Raw genomic sequence first — 10,165 nt, forward strand, 5'->3', positions numbered from 1 at the left:
AGAGGCGGTCAACCAATGACTTGGCAGCGAAGTATGAAACCCATTACCAGCAACCTCAGCTGCTCTGGTCACTGCCATCTTCCCGGATGGAGACCCAAGACGGGCCACATCAATGCCTAGAGACATTGTCAAACATGGCCCAGTCGCGCCCTCAATGGTGCTCGTGCATCCAAGCTATTGCCTTCAATGCATAGCTCCTTTTCCAACCCCCACTGACAGTGCTGGATTTATGCAACAATTTATCGGCTCCCGCCTGCAATGCGCAGATACTCTCCGCCCCCCCAAAAATCATCGGTGAGCGAAAGTGCGGCAGCTACAACCACTGTACGATGAGTACGCGGTTATTACAGCTGACACTGATGATGATGAGTTGTATTAGCTCTGACGGAAGTGTGTCTGATGAAGCCAGTACAAGAATCTCAAAGGCTCGAATCACGTTTGTTAATTTGCGTCACTTGTGGCGTCAAAAGGGCATCTCACTGGATCTTAAGGGTCGTGTGTACCAGGCTACAGTAAGGGCTGTGTGTTTTGTATGGGTGCGAGTCATGGCCTCTGCTGACAGACGATGTGAGGCGTCTTCAGATTCTCGACCACCGATGCCTCAGAAGCGTGGTTGGTTGTGGATGGCGTCAGCGTGTCAGTAACGAGGCGATTAGAAAAGAGTATTTGGTTGTGCTGCAGGCACCTCAATCCGGGAAAACATCCAGCGTCATCGACTGTGATGGCTCGGTCATGTGCTACGCATGCCGAAACACCGTCTACCGAGACGGGTGTTATTCTCCGTGCCTCCTTCAGGATGGCGCAAACCGCGTGGTGGACAGCACATGACTTGGCAGCAAGGCGTGACAGGTCTTCAAAAGGTTCCATTTTATCGTTGTCAGTAAGTCGGCTGCGCAGTCAGCCGGGCAGTTGGTCAGTCAGNTCGTGTTTCTGAGGCACAGCACACATCAATGCCAATCGAGTTCAGTGTGGGATCATGGGAAGCTTGTTGACTTGCTTGCTTCAGAGTGCGGACATTGAGGGCGGCCAGATAAACTGGCGTCTAGGCCTGAAGATTGATTTGATGATCTCGGAAGATGTCGGCGCCATTTGACGAGCAGATGCTGCATGCAAAACCGATGCAAGACGAACGGAGTGATCAGTCCTAAGTGCTGCGCCTACAAAGGGAGAATTAATAATGGGGTGGGAATAGGGGGAAGAAAAAGGTTGTGAAAGAGAAAGAAGGGAGGCGTCAATAGTAGCCTGTTTTTGCTTACCCGCCTTGCTGTATGCAGCGAGTAAGGCGATCCGGCCGATGTTACCACACGACGGCAGATGTGGCATGAGTCTATTGTTAGACGTAGGGATCATTGTTGTACATGGGCTGGGATACTGCCAGGGCACCCACACTTGGACAGGAGGACTTTTAAGTTCCTCAACCAAAGCGTTTGGCTCCTAAGCCTAATCGCAGGGCAGCGGTGTTTGGTTGGAGATGCAAGTGCATTTCACTTTCTACGATGTTCCAACCCCCACTGTGGAGGACCAGGACGGTTGTGTTCGTCAGACCTGTAACCATTGACCACCCTGTGAGTGTCGCGGTGACATTCTCCAGTATAGCTCAATGGATGGCTGAGGTACGCAAGCCATCACACCACTGTAAGGTCCAGTCTCTTCGTGACTGGCAGGGCCGTCTTAAATCTGGTACATAACTTTACCATGCTGGCGAAGAATGTCATGGCATCCACTTGGAGTATCTTCCGCCGCGGTCGCAAACGAACTCTCTAGACTTTGCTAAGGGATTGCACTGGTTCGCCATTACGTTGGTTGAATTATTTCTCCGTTCTTATGTTGCGGTGACTCATTTGCTTTATCTGTGCCCGGATAGTTGCATGCGTTGTTTGAAGCTTCTGTCGGAGCAGTGCCTCAGCTGGTGACACCCTATCAGGCAAATCTGGGTTTATATTTGCTAGACATACCGGCAGTGACCTTTGGAAAACCTCTTCCGCCGGTCCCTCCCCTTTGGAATTCTGAAGTGCACGCTTCAGTGTCATCGAAGATTTTCCACTGGTCGTTCGACTTTGGATGAAACGAGGGCGAGCGGACAAGCGTGACAACATACTCTCGATAGGATCCTGTGAACGTCAGTGACGTGAACTGAATGCAGTTATCGAATAATAGTCCCTCGCGTTTCAAGGCGACTGAACAATTATCGGAGTTCCAGGACTGCGGGGCCGGGGTTCGGTTGGCTTTGGCCACTACCGGCGTCTTAGGTGCTTCACCACACTGCAGGCGTGATATCGGGGACTGTTCATTCTGGAAGTCCATCAGAAATCAGTGGAAGCAACCCCTAGCAAGGGCCTTCATCTTGTTTGCTTCTGGGTGCCCTTTATGAAACTGATTCAGTACAGCTGACTGCAGCTCTTTCATGATGATACCGCATTCTGAACACGAAGGGTATTCTTCGACTAGTGATCGTGCGTCAGGATGGTTGAGGCAAGGTCTCAATTCGTCTTGTAGGCATGTACGCAGTCATTGACTGCGGTGATCCTTGGTGACCTGGCACAGGGTCTTAATCGGCAGCCCGGCGAACTATGTCAGCAGTCTGTGGGAGGGCGCGAACTACTCCCGACACTACGCGGTTCACCTCAGGCTCCGAGGCTATTGTTACGACTATGGCGTGCTGTGGTCCTGGCTTGCTTGAATCAATGAGGCGTGACGGTGCTGGGCTTGTTCGGGGCAGATGGTCGGCTGGTGTTTGATCTTAAACTCTATTCCAGAGGCAGAGTACCCATCACCAGAGGCTATCTGTCCACACCGGGACCCCGTGGAATTACGAACCCAATTCTTCCTTTCGATATTTGGGATTGTTAAACCTACGTGTCACTTTAAGTTTCGTATCGGGAACCTCAACGTTTTGTCTTTTCTGGATGCTCCTTTTTCAAACACACCTAAAGCTATTAGAGTTGACTCAATGCCACCAACAAACTTGTTTGCGACTGCCCAGCGTTGGATCTTTTGTCTTGTTTTTACCTTTACACTAGAACTCCTTCCAAAACGCTGATATGGTTTTATCGCGAGGCACCGTGCTATTCGCCCTTGAAGCGTTTTCGGTGCATGGTTGCCATGCCCCCGTTAGCATAATGAAGGCTGAGATACTATCAAGCTGCCTAATCTTAGAAAAGCAAAAAGCCGTTGCTTGTTTCGAACCGCCATTTGGCGTTTACTAGCTGATGCCTTCACCGACAAAAAAGAATCGTTAAGCTGTAACACCCTTTCGGTGCCTAGCTGCCATGCCGCCCGAAGGAAGCACAAGGGCTGGGATACCGCCAGGTCGCCCAAGCCTAGACAGGGGGAGTCGAGAGACAGAGGTCAGGTTCGAACCACGGACCTTCAGGTCAGTAAATTCGCGCTGTAACCACTGAGCCATCTCGTCCCCTGCCATCACTGAGTTTTTTGAACCCAGCTGTCAAGGTTATCAAGAAGTGTTTACTCCTTTTTGTCCGTTTTTCAGCTTGTAGGCTGTTTGTGATGTAACATCTCCATTATCACTTGTTTTCAGCATGTTCCCACTGATGGAAAGCGTGCTATTTTGCGTCGTCCCCTTGCTACCCACTCTCCTACTTTGCTATCTATGCCCATATTCCAAAGTGGAAGAAAGTTTCAATATACAGGCCATTCATGATATTGCACTACTCCGAACTAATATAAGTTCAGTAAGATAATACCGCATGCTGTCATCTTTTTAAAGTATGATCATCATAGTTTCCCGGGGGTTGTCCCAAGAACATTCATTGGGAGCTTGATCGTGTATGCGCTTACTTGTTTACCTTTGACCCTACTTACTCAGCTAGATGTTTCGAAATACTGGATGCAGCTGCTCGGTAACGTCCCATGCTTTCAATTAAACCATCATTCTAGTGCGATTTGCCCTGGGTTTCTTGAACGTTTTATGCTTTTCCCGGTTTGTGACTGTTGTCAAACAAACTCTGGGACGGCTTGTCGCCTGGCGTCTAATGTGGATTACCGCCAGCCAGTTTCATTTCTTTTACTACGCCTCAAGAACCCTGCCGAACACTTTCGCACTGAGCTTCGGTAAGTCATCTAGGGCTTGAGTTAGGTTTGCTTGTTCACACACACGGTTGTGCACATGTGCATACCAATGCTCGTGCTTCTACCTGATAGTGTGGCCTAGTAAGTTGTTTCACTGACTGTTCCCCATGCATGGCGGCATTTTCTGTGATATCCGAGAATACAAGCATTGCTGTGTTGCCATGACAATTTAACTTGTAGTACCGAAATAGATAATATTTGAACATAAATCCATCTAATGTCAACACTGGTGTTTCTGTCTCTGATAGTCGTGATAAATCCGCCCTTTGGAGGATGCAACGACTGCGGGATTCAAAGTATCGAATCCAGAGCTGTTCCACACGCAATCGTCCATGAAGTGTTCTTTTAATCCGCCCAACAAAACAACTTACATCACTGGGTCTTAATCTGGAATGTCGGTACTCCTTATTAGTGCTAGACCCGTCAACTGGGGAAAGAGAAGAGCACGTTTCTTTGGAAGACGCAATTAATGTATGAATGACCTTTTAGCTTGGCTTCAGGTTAGCTTTCTGAAAACACAATCTAATATGAGTTTCATTCATTTTGTGGTGACCCTACGTTTGTTGGTTCCTTGCGACAGACCCGAGGAAAGTCTCCGTCCGCGCATCAAGCTTAGAGCTACTCGTGTCGGGCACCGTGCTCCCTTGTGTGAACTGTGCACCGAAACAGTCCACAATTCAGTTATGATTAACGACAACCAGTCCCCGTTACAACGTTCAGTAATTCGGGGAAGGGTGCGAAGAGTGTCAGGTTTGTGGTAGGTAGTGCGAGCTGAGGAAAGAAGACGAAGAACCACTGGCTTAGGATAAGTCAGATGTGCAGCGACGGACTTATTGGTTCGTTGCACTTGCAAATTTTGACATTAACCATGCATTATTTTACTTACGTTTGCTCACGATATGTTGGTTGGAATTGAACGCTTTTGGAGTGTATACATTTTCGATGACGACTTACGGCGGTACTTGTTTCTGCTAGAGGCCATCTCTATCTAGTTTTAACCACTCGAAAGGGAATATAAATCCAAAACAAGGTATTTAAATTAACGCAAATATCGTTTTTGAGTCTTTGAAGTAGTCAGTTCTTTCTCACCCAAAACTGTCTGAATTTTAAGGATTTTCGAATACTGTGTTGGGTTTTAATAAAATGCATTTATGTCCTTCCTGTACAGTTTTACTTTCGTTGGCATCCTTACTACGGGGACGTGACAAAGAATTCATCTGCTTGGCGGGCTTCGCTGTTCTCGTTTTCCGGAGTGAATTGCTCTTGTTCTACGGCCCTTGCTTCATCTATGGCTTACTTCAGGGCATTGTTCGGATAAATTTCATGCTCATTCTAACTGCCTTGTTGACAGCGTTTGGCAGCATTAGTAAGTCGCTCGGTTAGGCTAAGTTCTACTGTTTTCATTGTAGTTTTCAGTGTTCTGGTTGACTCTTGGTTCTGGCAACGATGGGTCTGGCCTGAGGGTGAAGTGTTTTACTACAATGTTGTATTGGGTAAAAGTAATCAGTGGGGCGTATCCTTTTCCCTATAAACGATGTTGACCAGTTAACTATATTCGGAGACAAGTTTGCATGCTTATACGTTATTTGTAACAATTCAACCGCAGTATTACTTCCTTAACGAATCGACGCTACCAGACTTCTCCGTTTCACTGGTATTTCACGTCCGCGCTGCCCCGAGCTCTACTGAGCACGAGCTTACTTCTTCCTGTTTGGCTGGGACTTGCAGTTCTCCTGTGTAGAAGGAAGCAACCGAGTTCGAATCGTCTTGTTGCTTTTCTCCCAACTGGCCTTATACTCTCTGCTTTGCTGTTCGTTTTGTTGTACTCATGGCTCCCGCACAAAGAGCTGCGATTTATCATCTATGCAGTGCCAATTTTCAACTTGGCTGCGGCGTTGGTTTGGGCTCACGTGTAAGTCTTCATTTTTCCATGTATGCACGGTGTTGGTTGCTGGAGTCACCACTCCAGTATCACTAGGACTGTTGCATGGTATATGGTTGAATGGATCTTTTCAGAGAGGCCTGTCTACTCTGGTTGACGATGACGCTAGCGCACCTTTAGAAAGACCATCTGAAGAAATCTACCAATGATAATCTCAGAGAGGGATTTTGTCACTGAAATATAGTTCCAAAGATCAAAAAGATGTGGTCAGTTCGTTCGTCATAGGGGACAAGTGTATGGTGAGAGCTGTTCCCACATGTAGGGAGAAACTAAACACCCATAGTTATCCTTTCGAGACTCACAACTTTAGATGCCAAATACTGAATATAGATGCATATCAAGAGCATCGATAGTAACACTTCGGTAGTAAATAACGCCACAACTTCCAATATTCGACCATTGGAGATGGAAATAATCCAGCAGTGGTAATTGGTCAGTGATGCACAGCGAGGTGTGAAAATTACCAGCAACTTTTGTTTCAGGAAAATTCAGAAAACAACCCTCGGATTTGTTGCCCCCGGACGTTTCGTATTTTGTTCCTCAGGCCAAGTAAGAAAATTACAGATTGGTTGAGGTTAAAGGCGGGCTGTGAAATCACTCAGCCAAAACTATTTCTTATCTCCGGTCAAATCAAATGATTTTTCCTCGCAACTTGTTGACTGATTCGGGTGAATTAGGTTCGGTGTATTATGGAGGAATTTGTATGAATTCACGTGGATTCGTGGTTAAGTCACGAAACTACTGACCGGGAGGTCCTTGGTTCAAACCCAGCCCTAGCTACTCGATTGCCTGTCTAAGCTTAGGCAATGTGACAATTTCTTGACCTTCATACTTCGAGTTGTACAGCAGCTTTGCACTGAAAGGATATAACAGCTGGACAATTATCGGTATTGTTATGCCCTCGGTCATGTGCTTATCATATTATCCACCTGGTTTTTGAGGTATGACACTCTGCTTTTCTGATTTAGTATTTAGGTCTCTTGTCTGTTGGTACTTTGAGAATGAAGCCACACATTTTGTGGTTGTATTCAAACATTCTTTTGTAGCACAGATACATCTTTAGCTATGTACCTATGACCATTCTACTCACGTTATAATCTAAAGTTTTTCCGAAAAGTAGCTTGTTTCCTCAAACAGTAGTCGATCCGATGAAAATTACCGTATTACAACAACTGGTAAACACTCCGCCCTTCTCTATGGACTTTCTAGAACAGTGTCTTGGAAAGTAACTATGCGTCCTCACTTCACTCGTGAAAGTTTTTATGGCTGTGTGTTAAAGCGCAGAGGACATAAGTTAAACATCTCGTTCTAGAAAAGTAAAAATGACCGGTACCATAGAAGATAGGTTGCTTTTACGCTACTCGCCCTATTCGTCGACATTAAGCAACTTTATTTCTGATAACTCAGTGGAACTCTTGAATGCTCCCCAATGCCATTCGGTATCCACTTAGGCTGTAAGGAAAATGTTAAGATATTGTAGCTCTGAGCTTGTGTCTTTGAAAGAATGTTTATTCGGGTTAACGTGGTGGCTCTCATCTGGCCCTGGGAACTAATAAAACCAAGAAGAACATTCACAGATGGCATTCAGTAGCTTTTTTCTTGACTCGGATCTTTTGTTCACACTTTTTCCACAACTTATGGAATATCGAGGGTATATCAAACCAAGCTCATTATTCCTACTGTCTACCAGAGCACTTATTTCATGACACCGAAATTCAGCTGACAACGGGTATTTAAAGTCATTTTATACCCACAGGTACCGTTCGTGCGCAGTATTTTCTTGTTTCTGGGGTGTAGTTGTTCTGAGTTCTCTTTTGAGGGAGAGCATCGGGGGCAAACAGTCCTGCAGACTGTCCATTTCGAGGTTTGTATGAAGCCGTGGGGGTCAAGTCCCTCAGATAGAGGAGCCATGACGGCTTCTCTGAACAGAACCTTCGTACTTTGGACTGGAGATGGAAAGAAAGCGTGACCAATGAATTGTGAACACACCTTATCAGTGTTTTTTTCGATTACTTCTAACATCACCGATTCGCCTTGGCGGAGTGATTATATTCGATGATAAATACGTCGTAGCAACAAGTATGTTTTTACGAAAACCTTATTCTTGCCTACAGGGAAACGGCTGTTAAGCGACGCTCTCCTAGTGGGAAGAAGGCGAGTGACAACTCCCTCTGGTGCTCGTCACTAAATTGGTTTCAACGCGTGTTTGTCTGGTTCTGTTACCTTCATCTTCTTGTCAATCTGCTTGGCACGACAGTGTTGGTCCTAGTTTCCATGAAGAATTACCCTGGTGGTGAGGCACTGAACCGACTCAATCACCTGCCGCAGTTGGCTGAGCGACGAGGTAGGTTACTCGATCCCTACTGCATTTAGTTCGGTATGTTGTGCTTTATTCCAAGCGGGTGATCGTGAGACTGTCTCATCAAGTGATCGAACCCAGCTATGTTTCGCTTGATTATCCGACTCATTGTACTATCCTTGAATGCTGTAAGGGGCGTTAGATCTCCTTAGGTACTGCTCTTTTAGGGGATCGCATGACAGAGGACACTAGGCTCAGTAACAACATTTATCAGCGTGTTCCTATCCAGTCAGTTCTTCTTACTATGGAGGATGGCTGACTCTTTTAAACTAAACATAGACTATTTTCAAGTACCGTGTACAGTTCACCCATTGAAAAACGTCTCCGTGCCATCCTTCGCTATATTTACAACATTCCTGATAAAAATAGATGAGAACACACAACATATGCTTTCCTTCGCTCGATCGATAAGGATGATGTACTTCTAACTACTCTTGTGGTTTAAGTAAACTGGTATCTGGCTCCTCTGTTAACTTTAGCAGACTGAATGCGTGACGTGAACTTCATAAATCCTGTAGCAGTTATTCAGGCCACAACGGATAACGCGAACCCCAAGACGGACAATTTTCCTGTTGCCCAATGGATTTTCGTTTGGAAATTATCACCGTACACTTCGAGGTGTCAGTAGTGATGTTCGATTTTGATATAACAACTGGATCAGGAAGACAGGGGAACCCATGGCTTCTAGTAACTAGCCATTTTCTCAGCTAGTACTCAGGGTCGAAGGGACTAGAGACTACGCATAAAAATTGAGTGCGACGGCTACACACGACGGTCCACACAAGACAAACGGTTAGGGAATTGCACACCAGGATTGATGATCGCAAGAGTAACAAGCCATCGAGCAATGTGGATTAATATTGTATGCTGGGCAAAGACCTGGCGGTGACAAATGTGCTTGGAAGTTTTGAAGCGGGGATTACGACTTTTACCACAGCGAGTGACTGTTGAGGCGTTGGAAAATGTCAAGAACTCCTATGTGAAAAGAACAATGTATGGAAACTCTAGATCAACCGAGTTGACGCGCGACTGCGTGCAGTTGGGTAATCATTAGCCAGAATGGCTTAAACCTGAGATTAGAAGCCGAGCCCGGCCAAAATATGTAGTCCATTCTATCCGGCTTAACGTTGCGCTAACTTAGCCACACAGATAAAGAAAAATGTACGGACGCCATAGAGGGATCTTCCTCAACTGCTATGGACTACGACAACCAGAACCCAGCGGACGATACCTAATGCTGATTCAGCCTCCCATTCTTGAGACCTTACCCGTTGCTTCTTCATTTGCCAACCTTGTAATTTGATCACTTGCTCTGACAAAGCTATTGTTTCAAAGTTAAAGTGCTCGTTGTTTCCCAAACTCTTATGAAGTGGTGATCACTTCACCACTTGATGGTCGCATAATCAACTGTGGATAGCTGTTCCTGCCGAAACCAAATGATTTGGCTTAGTTACAACAACCTCCTGTAAAAAAACACAGATTCTCCGTAATCCAGCAGAATTGCACATGTTGGCCCCCCCCCCCCCCCCCCGAGCAACCGTCGGCACCACACATGCTCACATCGATAGCAGCCTCCTAGTGTTGTTGATATACCCTACTTCCACCTAGTGACCCACTATGTGACAGGCTTTTCCCGTTTGCGACCGTGAATCTGTGCATAGTACTCGCAACTGCAAGGTTATTCAGCTCTTCGTAGTACGTTACGACCGAATTTGCTTGGCTTTTTCGAGGTTGTATTAGAGATGAACGGCTATGCCGAAGTACGTGGTGTAGGT

At 46.2% G+C, this 10,165-nt stretch overlaps 1 protein-coding gene across 1 annotated transcript in view; it reads left to right on the plus strand.

The window, feature by feature from the left end:
• Positions 1-1,314: 1,314 nt before the first annotated feature.
• T265_07001 (hypothetical protein) overlaps positions 1,315-10,165 on the plus strand; it is a gene marked incomplete at both ends in the record, with an annotated part of 15,340 nt that continues 6,489 nt past the window's right edge. The window contains 9 exons of the mRNA XM_009172422.1: positions 1,315-1,547; positions 3,157-3,373; positions 3,498-3,692; positions 3,728-3,860; positions 3,898-4,071; positions 5,258-5,455; positions 5,506-5,588; positions 5,727-6,001; positions 8,146-8,375. Of these exons, the coding sequence (XP_009170686.1) occupies positions 1,315-1,547; positions 3,157-3,373; positions 3,498-3,692; positions 3,728-3,860; positions 3,898-4,071; positions 5,258-5,455; positions 5,506-5,588; positions 5,727-6,001; positions 8,146-8,375 (1,738 nt within the window). The remainder of the gene's footprint in view (positions 1,548-3,156; positions 3,374-3,497; positions 3,693-3,727; positions 3,861-3,897; positions 4,072-5,257; positions 5,456-5,505; positions 5,589-5,726; positions 6,002-8,145; positions 8,376-10,165) is intronic.

The sequence above is a fragment of the Opisthorchis viverrini genome (genome assembly GCF_000715545.1).
Source record: "Opisthorchis viverrini unplaced genomic scaffold opera_v5_155, whole genome shotgun sequence".
Classification (NCBI taxonomy): Eukaryota; Metazoa; Platyhelminthes; class Trematoda; order Opisthorchiida; family Opisthorchiidae; genus Opisthorchis; species Opisthorchis viverrini.